The sequence below is a fragment of the Oncorhynchus gorbuscha genome, linkage group LG23 (assembly GCF_021184085.1).
Source record: "Oncorhynchus gorbuscha isolate QuinsamMale2020 ecotype Even-year linkage group LG23, OgorEven_v1.0, whole genome shotgun sequence".
Classification (NCBI taxonomy): domain Eukaryota; kingdom Metazoa; phylum Chordata; class Actinopteri; order Salmoniformes; family Salmonidae; genus Oncorhynchus; species Oncorhynchus gorbuscha.
In genome coordinates this window covers 67,441,559-67,463,667 of record NC_060195.1, presented here as the reverse complement: position 1 = coordinate 67,463,667, position 22,109 = coordinate 67,441,559, and the positions used below count along the sequence as shown (strand labels likewise).

The window sequence follows — 22,109 nt, the reverse complement described above, 5'->3', positions numbered from 1 at the left end:
GAAAACATAGAAAAACAACAGAATGCCCATCCCAACTCACGCCCAACCAACCCAAAATAGAGACATAAAAAAGGAACTAAGGTCAGGGCGTGACAGTATCCCCCCCAAATGTGCGGACTCCGGCCGAAGCGCAGCTCTGGTGGCTCCGGACTGACGGGCGGCTCCGGACTGACGGGCGACTCTGGCGGCTCCAGACAGGAGGGAGACTCTGGAGGGTCCGGACTGGAGGGAGACTCTGGAAGGAGAAGACGCCTCTGGTAGGGGAGACCTACCAGAGGCCTGGTGTGTAGAGGAGGCACCGGATAAACCGGGCTGTGGGGGGGCACTGGAGCTCTGGTGCGCAGCCTTGGCACCACTCCTCCAGGATGAATGCCCACTTTATCCCGGCCCCTCCAGAGTGCAGGCACAGGTCGAACCGGGCTGAGGGGAGCACTGGAGATCTGGTGCTTACCACTCACACCTCTCCATTAGGCTCAATGCCCACTTTCGCCCGGCACGGGCGGAGCGCAGGCATAGTACGAACCGCACCCTCACAGCGTCCCAGGGACACGGTACGCAGAGCCGGCTCATGATACCCTGGGCTGAAACGGCGCACCGGAGACCAAACACGCTGGGCTGGCACAATCCGCCCTGGCTGGATGCCTACTCTCGCATGGCACTTGCGGGGGGCTGGCCTATAGTGCTCCGGGCTATGAGCGTGTACTGGCGACACCATGCGCTTCACCGCATAACACGGTGCCTGACCAGTATTACTGGTATACCTACCATCCATTACTCCTACCCTGGATTTGACTAGATTTTGTCAGATTTTAATTTTTGTAGTAGGTTAGGAGAACTTAAGCAGCAGGTTAAGGGAATTTACATAGCAGGTTAGGATAATTACGTTAAGTTTAGGTAAAGGGTTAGCTAAAATGCCCCAAAAACTACTTTTGCCGTTAATATCACAAAAAATGTATCCCTTCTAGCCATGACCTCCTTCCTTGTCGCATATTGCAACAACCATTTCTATTATGGAAACAAATCCTCCATTTGCCCTCCGGCTCTCTGTGTGCAAACTGTCAGCCAAGGTGTTCTCCACTTTAATATGAACTGCATGGTATCTGTCTGTCATTGTCTTGACATTGAACAGCAGCCTCTCGTCAGCTCCCATTGACATGCTGTCATTAATATCGTGGTATTACCTTGGTATAACCAATATATCCAAAAGTATACTCAGCTGAATACTTTAGTATGCACTATGCCAGTGTTTCCCAACTCCGGTCCTCAAGGACCCAGTACAGTACATGTTTTTGTTGTGGCCCTCGACAAGCACACCTGTTTCTACTTGTCAACTAATCATCAAGCCCTTGACAAGTTGTACCAGGTGTTTTTGTCTGGGGCTACAACAAAAATGTGTGCTGTCGGGGCTACTGGAGGACCGGAGATGGGAACCACTGCAGTATACAGAAGCCTATACTTCCTGTCTAGTAGACATTTAGTTATGAGTACACAGTAATTGATGTACAGTGGACTGAAAGCGGTGTGTTTGTCCTGGCCACATTGCTCATGAATATACAGTATAGATAGTGCTACTGACTGAGAACAAAGTGCTACTGTTCTCCATCCTCCTGGCTCTCTGGCTTAAAAGGCAGTGTGACGGATGTGAACCGTTGGAAAGACATCGTAGGACAAAGTGTTGGCCCGGGCCATCGATCACTCAACAGCCAGGCTGACACTATTCTCTCTCTCTCTCCCACCGGGCGAGTTTATCAGCACTGCCCAGAATATTTAACAGGGGGAGCGGACCCGGGGGATCTCATTTGTTCAGGTGTCCATCTGGTGCAGGTTGTCTGGGATAATCTCCACATCATGTTGCATTTGCATCCTCCGCTTCATAAAATGGGCAGACTTAATCGGACAGACCGCGGTGCCCAGTAGAGGGTGTGTCTGACTATGGACCGACCGGGCCTTTGCTTACTGCTTGCTAATCTGCGAGGCTGCGCTAATTCCGTGGCAATTATAGAAGGATTCCACTTGTTTATAATTGGTTGTTGGTTCAGCCTCAAATCTGTGTTACCAGCTTGCGCCCCTGAAATTACCCAATGAGGTTTTCCTAAACGTTGTCATTTGTTGAAATCTGTAGACCAGAAGGATTTGATATTATGGTCCAATTCATACAGTACTCACCCTCTTGAAGAACTAGTCTACCCAGCTACTGATGATAGTCATGAGTGGAGACAATCTTATTAGCTATACATGCATAGACGGATCAAAGGTCACACTGATTGAGCTCATTGATCACATTGAATGGAATTCCCTGCACTCCCAATACCTCTGTCCATTGATTCCAAAAATCCATGGATCCTTGCCTAAGAATCACTCATCTGGAGTCAAAGGCCAAACATGAACCTGTTTACCGAGCCATAAAAAACCTCAACCAGCTCTAATGACTGATGTATTACTATGGCTGTGGAAGGGTTATACTGCAATCGACTCAAACTCCCTGCTCATTCATGTGAGCATGCTACTGGAGTTCCTGCTGGTGTGGGCCAATTGTTATTGAACAGTTGTACAGATTCAACACAGAGTGATTATTAGACTGAGCACAGGGAAATTGTGCCACACAGTATGGTGCCATAGTGTTGTACATGACTGGGTTGCCAGACCTGGTATTTACATTATACCCTCACAGCTTTCTCAACTATCTCCTATGCAGTACAGTCACAGTTGTAGTCCTCTGGGCTGATAGGCTTTTCTCTATCTGGTCTGACCAGTTACAAAATATCAATTCTGGCAAGTCATTTTCTGCTAGCTTGCGCCGTATCTGCATAACGTGTCAAAACAAAAGACTCAATCTTCACTGCTGTTGACTTTCAGAACTGCCGTTCTGCATTAGCCCTCGTCTCCCTTCCACCTCCGTTTTCCCCACTTTTCTTTTGCCGTCGCCATCGGTAATTTGTGATATCCAGGTTCATCCCTCCCGCATCATTTACATTCCTCCTGGATGGGTGAGAAAACACAATGCAGCTCTGTATGAACGGTCCGGACAACCAGCCACGGCTGAGTGGAGGTGGAGAGATGATTCTTCACGTTGACGAGAGAGGAGAATGTCAAACTTCCCCATATTCTCCCCCCGAACCAGATGGCTCACTGTAGCTGGGTGTCAATGGTTTAGATCAAACAAGTAGGGCTAATGAGTTAAGAATGTTTTGATCCGTTATTCAAGTACCTGCATTCACTTTCCAAATGTATACCGGACCAAAATATAAACGATTTTTACTGAGTTGCAGTATATATAAGGAAATCAGTCAATTGAAATACATTAATTTGGCCCTAATCTATGGATTTCCCATGACTGGGCAGGGGAACAGCCATACGCTCACCCACTGGGGAGCCAGGCCCAGCCACTGGGGAGCCAGGCCCAGCCACTGGGGAGCCAGGCCCACCCACTGGGGAGCCAGGCCCAGCCACTGGGGAGCCAGGCCCAGCCACTGGGGAGCCAGGCCCAGCCACTGGGGAGCCAGGCCCACCCACTGGGGAGCCTGGCCCACCCACTGGGGAGCCAGGCCCACAAACTGGGGAGCCAGACCCACCCACTGGGGTTCCAGGCCCACCCACTGGGGTTCCAGGCCCACCCACTGGGGAGCCAGGCCCAGCCACTGGGGAGCCAGGCCCACCCACTGGGGAGCCAGGCCCACGCACTGGGGAGCCAGGCCCACCCACTGGGGAGCCAGGCCCACCCACTGGGGTTCCAGGCCCAGCCACTGGGGAGCCAGGCCCACCCACTGGGGAGCCAGGCCCACCCACTGGGGTTCCAGGCCCAGCCACTGGGGAGCCAGGCCCAGCCACTGGGGAGCCAGGCCCACCCACTGGGGTTCCAGGCCCACCCACTGGGGAGCCAGGCCCAGCCGAGCAGAATTTGTTTTTCCCCACAAAAGGGCTTTATTCAGTTTATTACAGTTTCATCAAATGTATACCTGTCAACATATAGTGATAGAGGCGTGAGAGAACAACAATGTTATACAAAAATAATTAAACTTATTAATTTATTCACTTGTGTTTTGCAGGAATTCCACATATTGTATGAAAGTGTCCATGTCACTGACAGTGGCGGAGAACGACACAGACCTCTGCTACAACTCCAAAATGAGGTACTTCGAGAAGGCAGAGTTAAGCAAAAGTAAAGATATCACCTGTCCGGACATTGAGGATTATGTACAGCCGGGGAAGGAGCCAGAGATTGTATGGTACAAGGTAAGAGTCCACTATAACATTATGTCTGTAACATATTTCAGATTGAATGCCATAGGGGCAGTTTCAAGGATACAAATTAAGCCTCGGCAGGTTCTCCACTGAGGCTGCTCTTTAGCCCAGGATTAGGCCTAGTATGTGTCTGGGAAACCACTACTATGTGTCATGTATCAAATGTGATACATATATTTATCAGCGTATAATCAGAACTGTATGATAATGTTAATGTATTGAAAAAATGAGAGATTACATTTTTTATTTTATATGATTATTTTCGTCTAAGCATACTTGTATGTATTGTCTAGCAGCCTATGTGCTTGCTTGATGACAGTAGGTAGATTTATCCATCCATAACTCACAGCCACTCTGCAGAGCACCTCCTGAGATGTCATTTGTTTTTCATGAGACTCAAACCGTCTGGGGAAAGGGGTCTACAGTCCACGTTCATGATGTAAATAGTCTAGAAGACAAAGAAATTAACCCCCCCCCCCCCCCAAACGACTGGAGGGGGTCTTCAGAGTCAGACGTCTGGCTATCTGAGTCGACGAGTGGCCCTCACCGGCCCCGGCTGCCTGCCCACAGTGTAACAGCAGACTGAGAGAGTAGCCAACGGAGGCCAGGGGCCAATTCATCAAAACTAGATGAATGTCGGATTAGATGGCCACAGTGCTTCTTCAGTTTCCCAGTGAATCAAATTAAAATATGGATAATGACTGTGGACCTAGAATATTCTAGCTATTTGCTCTGTCTCTGGAAGCGGAGCTGTTTGAATTCTGGGAGACCCGCGAGCGCAGGTGGAAACAACCCACGGTATTCCAGTTTTCCTGCTGTGGGTGAATAAGTTTGTGTGGCACAAGTTCCCTTTTCCAAGGGCCTCGTTCTTCCTCTAGGTTCATTCCCACCAAAATGAACTACTTCAACCGAAACGCTGTTCTTCTAGTGGGAACTTAGCGATATAATGTTGTATAATAGATCACACACGTCTTGCCAAAAACAGGAACTCAATACAACAACACTAAATACAAGATGGGAATGCATTTGTGATCAAAGAGATGTTTGAAGTTTGAAATGGTTCAATGCATTTTGTCAGGTGTACATTTTTTCCACATGTCTACATTATATGTTGTAAAAAGTGTAATCTAAGTCCAACTGTATACTGCTTTTCTGTTTCTTCGTGGTGTTTTACATTCATAAGCTTTCTCTCTATTTGTATCGAAGGAATGCAAGCCAAAGCAGTGGAGACAAAGCATTATAAGGAGAAGAGATACTCTCTCTATCCGGGAGGTACGTGAAGATGACATTGGAAATTACACGTGTGAATTACAGTTTGGCAGCTTCTTGGTGAGAAGAACTACAGAACTATCTGTTACAGGTAAGAAAAACTCCTTTGCGGGTCACATGTGCTCCATGCTGGGCCACTGGGGATAACTTGCATTGTGTTTTTATTGGCATTGATAAATGTTCATGTTGTTTTGTCTGTCAGCGAGGCAGAGTTCATTCTTTGCGAGAGAGCGGATTTAATAATCATTGCCATTGTGCAGCTGTGTCGTGTTCGTCGTCTATTTTGGGGATGGCAACAATAGTTTATTTTATATGAGCTACAGATCTTCTGCTTGGCTGAAAGGAAGAATACGTTTAGATTATTTTTACATTCAGGGAGAAAATGTTGATGGGATTATGTTGCAGCAGACATCTCATTAGAAATAGGTCAGAATGCTGACATTTATCCATAGTAGTTATATATATACATGGTAATGGTAAATCTCTTACTACCTGTTGTTGTGTTGTCACTACCAAACACACCTGTTCTGCTAAGACAGTAGTTGTGAACCTTGTTGTCAGGGTTGTGGCTTCAATACCTCTGTGCTGTCGTGACTTCAGCTGGCGGTCTTTATTACTAAGTAGTAGAATTTGCACAGAGCCACTTCATCACTTTTTCTCAACTAAGACTGTTCAAATATTAAAGCTTGAACTTAACGTTCCTTATCTTTAGAGGGAGGGGTGTGACAGAATAGAGATCGCTCGCCACCGCCACCTCCACCGCTAACGTTGATGTGCAGTAACAACTTGGACAGTCTTGATGGAAAACCCATAGTACAGGTGCATTCAATCAATGACACAATGATTACAAAAAGATCTACTCTACTCAGTCTTGCCCTCATGGCTGAACCCTGAAAAGAAAACACCAGAGAAAACCACTGTAGCAAGATATATTAAGAGCTGTTACATGTCAATGCATCACACCAATCGTCCATAGTGGTCTCGAGGTCAAGCAAACTATTTGCAGTTTACGGCTATCTGATTACAGTTTATTATCCCCTAAAGAGACAAAGGCAGACTCCATAGAAGACCCATTTCACTCATCAATCATGTTCCTTGCTGCCTCAGACGGTCCTCGTCCTCTGGGACGATTCCCTTCCCCTCACAAAGAGACGCATTTAGCATTTTTGGATGAGGGATAGTTCACTCAAAATACAAAATGACACATTGGTTTCCTTTCCCTGTAAGCAGTCTATGGACAAGGTATGACAGCAATCCATGCGTTGGTTGAGTTTCTCTGGCACATCCACATGCTACCGTTTTAACATGATGCAGCGAAAAATTACAATAACGCTCCCATGACTTGAATGGGATTTGTGCCACGAATGCTAAACCATTAGCATGTGGCAAGGGAAACTAAACCAAAGCATGGATTGCTGTCATACCTTGTCCAGAGACAGCTTACAGGGTACGGAAACCAATATGTCATTTAGTAAAACTATCTCTTTAAGCGAGAAAACGTCCTGCTTTTGTGTTTGCAAATTTTTTATCTGACTGAAATCAGGAGGGAATCTGAGGTCTCTCCCTCTCCCTCTCTCTCTCTCGTGAATAATAATTACACGCTTCCGCCCACATATAGAGGGCAGAGGAAAGAACATGGCCCACCTACACACATCATGTACGGTACATGTATATAGACATACATAAATTACTTCCTGTAATAAAGACAAACACTGAGAGTCAAATCAAATCAAATCAAATGTATTTGTCACATACACATGGTTAGCAGATGTTAATGTGAGTGTAGCAAAATGCTTGTGCTTCTAGTTCCGACAATGCAGTAATAACCAACAAGTAATCTAACTAACAATTCCAAAACTACTGTCTTATACACAGTGTAAGGGGATAAAGAATATGTACATAAGGATACATGAATGAGTGATGGTACAGAGCAGCATAGGCAAGATACAGTAGATGGTATCGAGTACAGTATATACATATGAGATGAGTATGTAAACAAAGTGGCATAGTTAGAGTGGCTAGTGATACATGTATTACATAAGGATGCAGTCGATGATATAGAGTACAGTATATATGTATGCATATGAGATGAATAATGTAGGGTAAGTAACATTATATAAGGTAGCATTGTTTAAAGTGGCTAGTGATATATTTACATAATTTCCCATCAATTCCCGTTATTAAAGTGGCTGGTGTTGAGTCAGTGTCCAATTTGTAAGTCGCTCTGGATAAGAGCGTCTGCTAAATGACCTAAATGTAAATGTAAATGTGTCAGTGTCAGTGTGTTGGCAGCAGCCACTCAATGTTAGTGGTGGCTGTTTAACAGTCTGATGGCCTTGAGATAGAAGCTGTTTTTCAGTCTCTCGGTCCCAGCTTTGATGCACCTGTACTGACATCGCCTTCTGGATGATAGCGGGGTGAACAGGCAGTGGCTCGGGTGGTTGATGTCCTTGATGATCTTTATGGCCTTCCTGTAACATCGGGTGGTGTAGGTGTCCTGGAGGGCAGGTAGTTTGCCCCCGGTGATGCATTGTGCAGACCTCACTACCCTCTGGAGAGCCTTATGGTTGAGGGCGGAGCAGTTGCCGTACCAGGCGGTGATACAGCCCGCCAGGATGCTCTCGATTGTGCATCTGTAGAAGTTTGTGAGTGCTTTTGGTGACAAGCCAAATTTCTTCAGCCTTCTGAGGTTGAAGAGGCACTGCTGCGCCTTCTTCACGATGCTGTCTGTGTGAGTGGACCAATTCAGTTTGTCTGTGATGTGTATGCCGAGGAACTTAAAACTTGCTACCCTCTCCACTACTGTTCCATCGATGTGGATAGGGGGGGTGTTCCCTCTGCTGTTTCCTGAAGTCCACAATCATCTCCTTAGTTTTGTTGACGTTAAGTGTGAGGTTATTTTCCTGACACCACACTCCGAGGGCCCTCACCTCCTCCCTGTAGGCCGTCTCGTCGTTGTTGGTAATCAAGCCTACCACTATTGTGTCGTCCGCAAACTTGATGATTGAGTTGGAGGCGTGCGTGGCCACGCAGTCGTGGGTGAAGAGGGAGTACAGGAGAGGGCTCAGAACGCACCCTTGTGGGTCCCCAGTGTTGAGGATCAGCGGGGAGGAGATGTTGTTGCCTACCCTCACCACCTGGGGGCGGCCCGTCAGGAAGTCCAGTACCCAGTTGCACAGGGCGGGGTCGAGACCCAGGGTCTCGAGCTTGATGACGAGCTTGGAGGGTACTATGGTGTTGAATGCCGAGCTGTAGTCGATGAACAGCATTCTCACATAGGTATTCCTCTTGTCCAGATGGGTTAGGGACCTGTGGACCTATTTGGGCGGTAAGCAAATTGGAGTGGGTCTAGGGTGTCAGGTAGGGTGGAGGTGATATGGTCCTTGACTAGTCTCTCAAAGCACTTCATGATGACGGATGTGAGTGCTACCGGGCGGTAGTCGTTTAGCTCAGTTACCTTAGCTTTCTTGGGAACAGGAACAATGGTGGCCCTCTTGAAGCATGTGGGAACAGCAGACTGGTATAGGGATTGTTTGAATATGTCCGTAAACACACCGGCCAGCTGGTCTGCGCATGCTCTGAGGGCGCGGCTGTGGATGCCGTCTGGGCCTGCAGCCTTGCGAGGGTTAACACGTTTAAATGTCTTACTCACCTCGGCTGCAGTGAAGGAGAGTCCGCATGTTTTCATTGCAGGCCGTGTCAGTGGCACTGTATTGTCCTCAAAGCGGGCAAAAAAGTTATTTAGTCTGCCTGGGAGCAAGACATCCTGGTCCGTGACTGGGCTGGATTTCTTCTTGTAGTCCGTGATTGACTGTAGACCCTGCCACATGCCTCTTGTGTCTGAGCCGTTGAATTGAGATTCTACTTTGTCTCTGTACTGACGCTTAGCTTGTTTGATAGCCTTGCGGAGGGAATAGCTGCACTGTTTGTATTCGGTCATGTTACTAGTCACCTTGCCCTGATTAAAAGCAGTGGTTCGCGCTTTCAGTTTCACGCGAATGCTGCCATCAATCCACGGTTTCTGGTTAGGGAATGTTTTAATCGTTGCTATGGGAACGACATCTTCAACGCACGTTCTAATGAACTCACACACCGAATCAGCGTATTCGTCAATATTGTTATCTGACGCAATACGAAACATATCCCAGTCCACGTGATGGAAGCAGTCTTGGAGTGTGGAGTCAGCTTGGTCGGACCAGCGTTGAACAGACCTCAGCGTGGGAGCCTCTTGTTTTAGTTTCTGTCTGTAGGCAGGGATCAACAAAATGGAGTCGTGGTCAGCTTTTCCGAAAGGGGGGCGGGGAAGGGCCTTATATGCGTCGCGGAAGTTAGAGTAACAATGATCCAAGGTTTTTCCACCCCTGGTTGCGCAATCGATATGCTGATAAAATTGTTGTTTTCAGATTAGCCTTGTTAAATTCCCAAGCTACAATGAATGCAGCCTCCGGATAAATGGATTCCAGTTTGCTAAGAGTCAAATAAAGTTTGTTCAGAGCCATCGATGTGTCTGCTTGGGGGGGATATATATACGGCTGTGATTATAATCGAAGATAATTCTCTTGGTAGATAATGCTGTCTACATTTGATTGTGAGGAATTCTAAATCAGGTGAACAGAAGGATTTGAGTTCCTGTATGTTTCTTTCATCACATCTCAACTGTATGTAATGAAACCTAAGATGACCTGGGGTACTAATGTAAGAAATAACACGTAAAAAAAAAACTGCATAGTTTCCTAGGAACGCGAAGCGAAGTACAAAACATTCCATGACATAGACTGAACAGGTGAATCGAGGTGAACACTATGATCCCTTATTGATGTCACTTGTTAAATCCACTTCAATCAGTGTAGATGAAGCAGGGGAGACAGGGTAAACAAGGATTTTTAAGCCTTGAGAGAATTGAGACATGGATTGTGTCTGTGTGCCATTCAGAAGGTGAATGGTCTAGACAAAACATTTAAGTGCCTTGGAACAGAGTATGGTAGTAGGTGCCAGGCGCACCAGTTTGAGGGTGTCAAGAACTGCAACGCTGCTGGGTTTTTCAGTCTCAACAGTTTCCCGTGTGTATCAAGAATGGTCCCCTCCCCCCAATGGACATCCAGCCAACTTGACACAACCATGGGAAGCGTTGAAGTCAACATGGGCCAGCATCCCTGTGGAGCGCTTTCAACACCTTGTAGAGTCCATGCCCCAACGAGTTGAGGCAACTCAATATTAGGAAGCTGTTTCTAATGTTTTATCCACTGTGTGTATGTGCTGTAGCTAACACAGTCCTTGAAGCAAAATGACCTTTAAATGACACATAGGACATTAGTTTAGACTCATACATTCGTTAGACCTTTCATTACAATAATAGAACATTGAATGACAACAAGCCCATTGGTTATTTCATAAAAGACCCGTCTCACCAGTTCTACATATAAACAAGGCTATTTCCTCTAACGGGGGGGGGGGGGGCTATGTTGCCGTGATGTTGTTGTGTCGTTGTAGTTGTGTTGGACCCTGTGTGATCTGGAGGAAGTGGTACATTGTGTGACGTTCATCTAGTACTCATGTGTTTGCAAAACAATCAGATTATCCTGATTTAATATGCAGCCATAATCATAACAATGCTTTCCTCCACTATGCTGTACAGTACGTCTCTCAGTACCCTACAGGGGAAGCCACGATCCTGGTCCATACATTGTATGATGTTGTATAGTCTGTATCAATACAGTACAGAACAATATGTTATGTAGTTGTTGCGTTACTGGTGTAAATGTCTTCAGGCATAGTGATACATTTTTTAAATGATTCACCCGTGATCGTGTCAGACAGACTGTGAGATATCATATTGGTCCATTATAATGGCGCCGAACGAGACGGCTGCCGTTTTACGATCCCGTAACCAATTGTGCTATTATGTATGTTTTTTCGCGTTATTTGTAACTTATTTGTGTACATAATGTTTCTGCCATAATGTTTCTGCCACCGTGTCTTATGGGCAGCGATTACTCCCGTACTGGAGGAATTCTTCTTCTTCAACGAGTCGGATGGGAAGGATTTACTCCAGACACCAGACAAGGCCCTCATCCCAATCATTTGCAGGAGGAAAAGACGGAGATAATCGATAACAAAATAGACAAACTACGAGCACGTATATCCTACCAACGGGACATTAAAAACTGTAATATCATATGTTTCACTGAGTCGTGGCTGAACTACGACATGATTAACATTCAGCTGGCGGGTTATAAGTTTTTTCGGCAGGATAGAACAGCGGACTTTGATAAGATAAGGGCTGGCAGGCCTATGTATATTTGTAAACAACAGCTGGTGCACGAAATATAAGGAAGTCTCAAGGTTTTGCTCGCCTGAGGTAGAGTGTCTCATGAAAAGCTGTAGACCACACTATTTACCAAGAGAGTTTACATCTATATTTTTTGTAGCTGTGTATATACCACCGCAAACCGATGCTGGCACTAAAACTGCACTCAATGAGCTGTATACGGTCATAAGCAAACAGGAAAATGATCTTCCAGGGGCGGCAATCCTAGTGGCCGGGGACTTTAATGCAGGGATATTCATATCCGTTCTACCTTATCTACAGCATGTTAAATGTGCAACCAGAGGGAAAAAACTCTAGACAACCTTTACTCTACACACAGAGACAAGGCTTTCCCTCGCCCTCCATTTGGCAAATCTGACCATAATAATATCCTCCTGAATCCTGCTTAAAAGCAAAAACTAAAGCAGGATGCACCAGTGACTCTGTCAGTAAGAAAGTGGTCAGATGAAGCAGATGCTAAGCTACAGGACTGTTTTGCTAGCACAGACTGGAATATTTTCCGGGATTCTTCTGATGCCATTGAGGAGTACACCACATCAGTTACTGGTTTCATCAATAAGTGCATCGATGGCGTCATCCAAACAGTGACCATACGTACATAACCCAACCAGAAACCATGGATTACAGGCAACATCTGCACTGAGCTAAAGGGTAAAGCTGCTGCTTTCAATGAGCAGGACTCTAATCCGGAAGCTTAAAATAAATCCTGCTATACCCTCTGACAAACCATCAAACATGCAAAGCGTCAATACAGGACTTACTTTGAATCGTACTACACCGGCTCCGACGCTCGTCTGATGTGGCAGGGCTTGCAAACTGTTACAGACTACAAAGGGAAGCACAGCCGTGAGCTGCCCAGTGGCACGAACCTACCAGATGACCTAAATTACTTCTATGCTCGCTTCAAGGCAAGTAACACTGAAATATGCATGAGAGCACCAGCTGTTCCGGACAACTGTGTGATCACACTCTTCTTAGCCGATGTGAGTAAGACCTTTAAACAGGTCAATATTCACAAGGCCACAGGGTCAGATGAATTAACAGGATGTGTACTCTGTATACTTACATCAACACCATTATCCCAGAAACCCTAGACCCACTCCAATTTGCATAACGCCCCAACAGATCCACAAATCTCTATTGAACTCCACACTGCCCTTTGCCACCAGACAGAAGGACCTATGTGAGAATGCTATTCATTGACTACAGCTCAGCGTTCAACACCATAGTGCCCTCAAAGCTCATCACTAAGCTAAGGACCCTGGGACTAAACACCTCCCTCTGCAAAAGGCTTCTTAACAGCTTCTACCCCCAAGCCATAAGACTCCTGAACAGCTAAACAAAATGCCACCCAGACCCCTCTTTTACGCTGCTGCTACTCTCTGTTAATAATCTATGCATAATCACTTTAACTCTACCTACATGTATATATTACCTCAATTTCCTCGACTAACCGGTGCCCCTGCACATTGACTCTGTACCGGTATCCCCTGTAAATAGCCTTGCTTGTTATTTTGCTGCTGCTGTTTAATTATTTGTTTAATTTGTTACTGATCTACTTTTTACTTAACACTTATTAAAGCATTGTTGGTTAAGGGCTTGTAAGTAAGCATTTCACTGTAAGGTTGTATTCAGCGCATGTGACAAATAAAATGTGATTTGATTTGAGATGATTCGAGATGAGTCTAATATGAGTCTAATATCTACGGGATCTCAATCATTCTCACAAAGAGTATAAATGTAATTCCTTTCATTTCTGTAGAATACTATCCATTCCTCTGGATCTATTATGATCAGACTACTGCAGTCCATCTCTTCTCACCTCCCCAACTAATGTCCCTGTTCTCTGTATCAATGGTCAACTGGCCTGTTATAGCAGGAGAAGAGAATGAAAGATCACGCTCCATTGGACTGTCTTGAGGACCTCTTTAAACATAGTGATGTCTTCAGCCGTTGGTGGAACTATTAAACTGGATATTATTCCTAAATGAAATGTGGGATTTTATGATTGTTTTACAAGGTTTGATCCGGTGGATTGAAAACCACACAATAAAGGGTGGATAATGAACCGCCTGCTCAATTGGCTGTTATAGTGTCTTCTTGTGCTGCACAGAGGGAAACGAATGGTCTGCATGTTTAGCTAATGACTAGAGACCGATGGCAGTGGTGATCTTGCTTTTTATTTTCTAATAAAGCACAATAAAGTGATGGTAATACTAGACCTACCGTTGACAAAGGAAAAGCCTTAAGTAGAGAATGACAATACTCCAAATGCCCCCAGGTTCAAAGAAACAGGCTAGTAGAAAACCGGGTTTATAATGCCTCCCTTGGATGTTCCAGCTCATTTAACAGCTGAGTGCCCAATCAGTTCCTTCAACAGGAAACAATAGGACCATCTAAGGTCCAGAGATAGCACCATCTAAGGTCCAGAGATAGCACCATCTAAGGTCCAGAGATAGCACCATCTAAGGTCCAGAGATAGCACCATCTAAGGTCCAGAGATAGCACCATCTAAGGTCCAGAGATAGCACCATCTAAATAACCGTGTCCTATCCTACAGACTCCTGCATCATTTCAATTGACATACAATACCTCCGCAAGGATTTACCACAGCAAGTAAGAACAGGAATTTGTGGATCTATAGCTTTGAAACTCTGCTGTATGGTTCCATTCCACTGGCTGTTCTCTCAGTGGATGCATCCCAAATGTCACCCTATTCCCTATGTAGTGCACTACTTTTGACCAGGGCCCATAGGGGACACATTTGGGATGCAGGCCAGCGACTAGGCTCTGCTGAATGGGCAGCCATAACAGAACAGAGGTCTCTCCTCTTGTCTTGGCTCTGTGAAGTTGACTCATTAGCATATGAAGGAGGGTGATTTATAAGGGCTGTTCTAATTGATAGAGTATAATTAGACTGTCCAAAGCAGCACAGGGAAAAGGAACCTGAAGAATTTGGCTGCAGGAGAAATGATGTCTCTTTGTGAGAACATGTTTGATATGTTAGTACTTTTCTCCCTTACTTAAAGGTGGTAGATAAGTGCTATTCATTGGGATTTTCTCTTTTCTCTGTACTTCTCCATTAGAATTCTTCATTTGGGAGATTATTCGCAGAGATGGTCCGCTTATTAGACTTTGAAGTACCCCACACATACCATACGTTTTAAGGGAAGGTTAAGGATTGACAATAGCCGAGAAGCAAAATAAATGTGTGTGTGTGTGTAGGTGTAGGTGTGTGTGTGTAGGTGTGTGTGCACTAATGGAATGTTCTATGTGTGAATACACTTTGCAAGTCAGAGGGTAGATCAAGGCTGGTATTATCTCTAAAGCCAGAGTTATCCTGTTTTATTATCTGACCTTTTTAATCCAGTCCATCAGAGAGACACTGGAACATCAGAGCTACAATAGATGTGATGTAGCAATACCATTACATCACACGTTCAGAACAAGCAGAAGAAAAGTGCTATGGGCCTGTCATGACAAATAATGTCCCCCGGCCAAATAGTGTCCCCTTCTACGTCCCAATGGGATTTGATCAACTATTAGCGTCCGTTGCTACATCAAGGGTGTGATGACCTAATGATTATACTTTTGGAGATCATTACAGCCTAAATTACGTTACTTCTATCATCGCTTTGCAAACAAGGCTGATTGGCCGGGGGACTATTGGCATGACAGGCCCTAAACTGTTCCTCCTCACAGAACAGATCGGATCAGAACAGAATAGCACAGAACAGCACACAGCTCAGAGGAACTTTCATCACCTGTCACTTATCTTCCCGTCGTCCTGGCAACATAGTAACCGAATCTGCCATTTGACTGGGCTGAATTAGTACGCTTTTTTTCTGTGATATTCCATGTAATGAGGTGGAGGGAGAAGGATAAGGGCAGGTGGGTGAAGTAAGGGGAGGGAATGGAATTATGGTGAGATAGAGGGGAGCAAAGGAGTATACTTGTCTTACTCGCTCAGCTTCAAGTGCACTGCTTCTCAGAGGAAGAGAGGTTTCTTACCTGTGATGGATGGCCATGTGATCAATTACAGTGATTTGTCATGTGCAGCCAGCACTCATTTTCATAAAGGCATTACTGGACTGTATGTGACAGAGGGGAAATGGACCCGTGGCTCGCTGCCTCAAACTTCTCCTTGATTGGTTTACACTGACGTGCTGCGAATGGAACCTTGCCCTGAGAGGACCCCTTCAATCTCTCTATATATTGTAGACCCCTACTTTTTCCTCTAGAAGATCTCTCCTCTCCTCTCTTCACCTGTGGATTTATTTTCAGCATATTTTAGAACAAATTGCGTACTTTGTGTAACCTCAATCCATGTTTTCAAGCATGCACTCCTTTTCAGTTGACACGGTTAGCCCTGTCCATTCATCACTCGCTACTGCATTCACTACAGAAAGAATGGCTCAATATATCAGTTCAGATTTACCATTCACTACAGACAGAATAACTCACTATATCAGTTCAGATGTATCATTCACTACAGACAGAATAACTCACTATATCAGTTCAGATTTACCATTCACTACAGAAAGAATGGCTCAATATATCAGTTCAGATTTACCATTCACTACAGACAGAATAACTCACTATATCAGTTCAGATTTACCATTCACTACAGACAGAATAACTCACTATATCAGTTCAGATTTACCATTCACAACAGACAGAATAACTCACTATATCAGTTCAGATTTACCATTCACTACAGACAGAATAACTCAATATATCAGTTCAGATTTACCATTCACTACAGACAGAATAACTCACTATATCAGTTCAGATTTACCATTCACTACAGACAGAATAACTCACTATATCAGTTCAGATTTACCATTCACTACAGACAGAATAACTCACTATAACAGTTCAGATTTACCATTCACTACAGACAGAATAACTCACTATATCAGTTCAGATTTACCATTCACTACAGACAGAATAACTCACTATATCAGTTCAGATTTACCATTCACTACAGACAGAATAACTCACTATATCAGTTCAGATTTACCATTCACTACAGACAGAATAACTCACTATATCAGTTCAGATTTACCATTCACTACTGACAGAATAACTCACTATATCAGTTCAGATTTACCATTCACTACAGACAGAATAACTCACTATATCAGTTCAGATTTACCATTCACTACTGACAGAATAACTCACTATATCAGTTCAGATTTACCATTCACTACAGACAGAATAACTCAATATATCAGTTCAGATTTACCATTCACTACAGACAGAATAACTCACTATATCACTTCAGATTTACCATTCACTACAGACAGAATAACTCAATATATCAGTTCAGATTTACCATTCACTACAGACAGAATAGCTCACTATATCAGTTCAGATTTACCATTCACTACTGACAGAATAACTCAATATATCAGTTCAGATTTACCATTCACTACTGACAGAATAACTCACTATATCAGTTCAGATTTACCATTCACTACAGACAGAATAACTCACTATATCAGTTCAGATTTACCATTCACTACAGACAGAATAACTCACTATATCAGTTCAGATTTACCATTCACTACAGACAGAATAACTCACTATATCACTTCAGATTTACCATTCACTACAGACAGAATAACTCACTATATCACTTCAGATTTACCATTCACTACAGACAGAATAACCATTCACTACAGACAGAATAACTCATCAGTTCAGATTTACCATTCACTACAGACAGAATAAACTATATCAGTTCAGATTTACCATTCACTACAGACAGAATAACTCACTATATCAGTTCAGATTTACCATTCACTACAGACAGAATAACTCACTATATCAGTTCAGATTTACCATTCACTACAGACAGAATAACTCACTATATCAGTTCAGATTTACCATTCACTACAGACAGAATAACTCACTATATCAGTTCAGATTTACCATTCACTACAGACAGAATAACTCAATATATCAGTTCAGATTTACCATTCACTACAGACAGAATAACTCAATATATCAGTTCAGATTTACCATTCACTACAGACAGAATAACTCACTATATCAGTTCAGATTTACCATTCACTACAGACAGAATAACTCACTATATCAGTTCAGATTTACCATTCACTACAGACAGAATAACTCAATATATCAGTTCAGATTTACCATTCACTACAGACAGAATAACTCACTAGACAGAATAACTCACTATATCAGTTCAGATTTACCATTCACTACAGACAGAATAACTCAATATATCAGTTCAGATTTACCATTCACTACAGACAGAATAACTCAATATATCAGTTCAGATTTACCATTCACTACAGACAGAATAACTCAATATATCAGTTCAGATTTACCATTCACTACAGACAGAATAACTCACTATATCAGTTCAGATTTACCATTCACTACAGACAGAATAACTCACTATATCAGTTCAGATTTACCATTCACTACAGACAGAATAACTCACTATATATCAGATTTACCATTTCAGATTTACCATTTCACTACAGACAGAATAACTCACTATATCAGTTCAGATTTACCATTCACTACAGACAGAATAACTCAATATATCAGTTCAGATTTACCATTCACTACAGACAGAATAACTCAATATATCAGTTCAGATTTACCATTCACTACAGACAGAATAACTCACTATATCAGTTCAGATTTACCATTCACTACAGACAGAATAACTCACTATATCAGTTCAGATTTACCATTCACTACAGACAGAATAACTCACTATATCAGAATAACTCACTATATCAGTTCAGATTTACCATTCACTACAGACAGAATAACTCACTATATCAGTTCAGATTTACCATTCACTACAGACAGAATAACTCACTATATCAGTTCAGATTTACCATTCACTACAGACAGAATAACTCACTATATCACTTCAGATTTACCATTCACTACAGACAGAATAACTCACTATTTATTCACTACAGACAGAATAATTTATCAGTTCAGATTTCATTCACTACAGACAGAATAACTCACTATATCAGTTCAGATTTACCATTCACTACAGACAGAATAACTCACTATATCAGTTCAGATTTACCATTCACTACAGACAGAATAACTCACTATATCAGTTCAGATTTACCATTCACTACAGACAGAATAACTCACTATATCAGTTCAGATTTACCATTCACTACAGACAGAATAACTCACTATATCAGTTCAGATTTACCATTCACTACAGACAGAATAACTCACTATATCACTATATCAGTTCAGATTTACCATTCACTACAGACAGAATAACTCACTATATCAGTTCAGATTTACCATTCACTACAGACAGAATAACTCACTATATCAGTTCAGATTTACCATTCACTACAGACAGAATAACTCACTATATCAGTTCAGATTTACCATTCACTACAGACAGAATAACTCACTATATCAGTTCAGATTTACCATTCACTACAGACAGAATAACTCACTATATCAGTTCAGATTTACCATTCACTACAGACAGAATAACTCACTATATCAGTTCAGATTTACCATTCACTACAGACAGAATAACTCACTATATCAGTTCAGATTTACCATTCACTATATATCAGTTCAGATTTACCATTCACTACATTAACTATCAGTTCAGAATTAACTCATTCACTACAGACAGAATAATCAGTTCAGATTTACCATTCACTACAGACAGAATAACTCACTATATCAGTTCAGATTTACCATTCACTACAGACAGAATAACTCACTATATCAGTTCAGATTTACCATTCACTACAGACAGAATAACTCACTATATCAGTTCAGATTTACCATTCACTACAGACAGAATAACTCACTATATCAGTTCAGATTTACCATTCACTACAGACAGAATAACTCACTATATCAGTTCAGATTTACCATTCACTACAGACAGAATAACTCACTATATCAGTTCAGATTTACCATTCACTACAGACAGAATAACTCACTATATCAGTTCAGATTTACCATTCACTACAGACAGAATAACTCACTATATCAGTTCAGATTTTTCACTACAGACAGAATTCACTATATCAGTTCAGATTTACCATTCACTACAGACAGAATAACTCACTATATCAGTTCAGATTTACCATTCACTACAGACAGAATAACTCACTATATCAGTTCAGATTTACCATTTCAGACAGAATAACTCACTATATCAGTTCAGATTTACATTCACTACAGAATAACTCACTATATCAGTTCAGATTTACCATTCACTACAGACAGAATAACTCACTATATCAGTTCAGATTTACCATTCACTACAGACAGAATAACTCACTATATCAGTTCAGATTTACCATTCACTACAGACAGAATAACTCACTATATCAGTTCAGATTTACCATTCACTACAGACAGAATAACTCACTATATCAGTTCAGATTTACCATTCACTACAGACAGAATAACTCACTATATCAGTTCAGATTTACCATTCACTACAGACAGACAGAATAACTCACTATATCAGTTCAGATTTACCATTCACTACAGACAGAATAACTCAATATATCAGTTCAGATTTACCATTCACTACAGACAGAATAACTCACTATATACAGTTCAGATTTACCATTCACTACAGACAGAATAACTCACTATATCAGTTCAGATTTACCATTCACTACAGACAGAATAACTCACTATATCACTTCAGATTTACCATTCACTACAGACAGAATAACTCACTATATCAGTTCAGATTTACCATTCACTACAGACAGAATAACTCACTATATCAGTTCAGATTTACCATTCACTACAGACAGAATAACTCACTATATCAGTTCAGATTTACCATTCACTACAGACAGACAGAATTTAACTACAGACAGAATAACTATATCAGTTCAGATTTACCATTCACTACAGACAGAATAACTCACTATATCAGTTCAGATTTACCATTCACTACAGACAGAATAACTCACTATATCAGTTCAGATTTACCATTCAGATTTACTACAGACAGAATAACTCACTATATCAGTTCAGATTTACCATTCACTACAGACAGAATAACTCACTATATCAGTTCAGATTTACCATTCACTACAGACAGAATAACTCACTATATCAGTTCAGATTTACCATTCACTACAGACAGAATAACTCACTATATCAGTTCAGATTTACCATTCACTACAGACAGAATAACTCTATATCAGTTCAGATTTACCATATATCAGATTTACCATTCACTACAGACAGAATAACTCAATATTCAGTTCAGATTTACCATTCACTACAGACAGAATAACTCACTATATCAGTTCAGATTTACCATTCACTACAGACAGAATAACTCAGAATAACTCTATATCAGTTCAGATTTACCATTCACTACAGACAGAATAACTCACTATATCAGTTCAGATTTACCATTCACTACAGACAGAATAACTCACTATATCAGTTCAGATTTACCATTCACTACAGACAGAATAACTCACTATATCAGTTCAGATTTACCATTCACTACAGACAGAATAACTCACTATATCAGTTCAGATTTACCATTCACTACAGACAGAATAACTCACTATTATACAGACAGTTCAGATTTACCATTCACTACAGACAGAATAAATAATCAGTTCAGATTTACCATTCACTACAGACAGTTCAGATTTACCATTCACTACAGACAGAATAACTCACTATATCAGTTCAGATTTACCATTCACTACAGACAGAATAACTCAATATATCAGTTCAGATTTACCATTCACTACAGACAGAATAACTCAATATATCAGTTCAGATTTACCATTCACTACAGACAGAATAACTCACTATATCAGAATAACAGAATCACTATATCAGTTCAGATTTACCATTCACTACAGACAGAATAACTCACTATATCAGTTCAGATTTACCATTCACTACAGACAGAATAACTATACTCAGATTTACCATTCAGTTCAGACAGAATAATTTACAGTTCAGATTCACTACAGACAGAATAACTCACTATATCAGTTCAGATTTACCATTCACTACAGACAGAATAACTCACTATATCAGTTCAGATTTACCATTCACTACAGACAGAATAACTCACTATATCAGTTCAGATTTACCATTCACTACAGACAGAATAACTCACTATATCAGTTCAGATTTACCATTCACTACAGACAGAATAACTCACTATATCAGTTCAGATTTACCATTCACTACAGTTCAGATTTACCATTCACAGAATAACTCAATA

General features: G+C 42.1%; 1 protein-coding gene across 2 annotated transcripts in view; it reads left to right on the top strand.

The window, feature by feature from the left end:
* Window positions 1–22,109, top strand: part of LOC124011352 (interleukin-1 receptor accessory protein-like 1-B) — a 444,356-nt gene that overhangs the window by 176,001 nt on the left and 246,246 nt on the right. For both annotated transcript variants that reach the window (XM_046324642.1, XM_046324641.1), the window contains exons 4-5: window positions 4,047–4,233; window positions 5,449–5,602. In XM_046324642.1, the coding sequence (XP_046180598.1) occupies window positions 4,047–4,233; window positions 5,449–5,602 (341 nt within the window). The remainder of the gene's footprint in view (window positions 1–4,046; window positions 4,234–5,448; window positions 5,603–22,109) is intronic.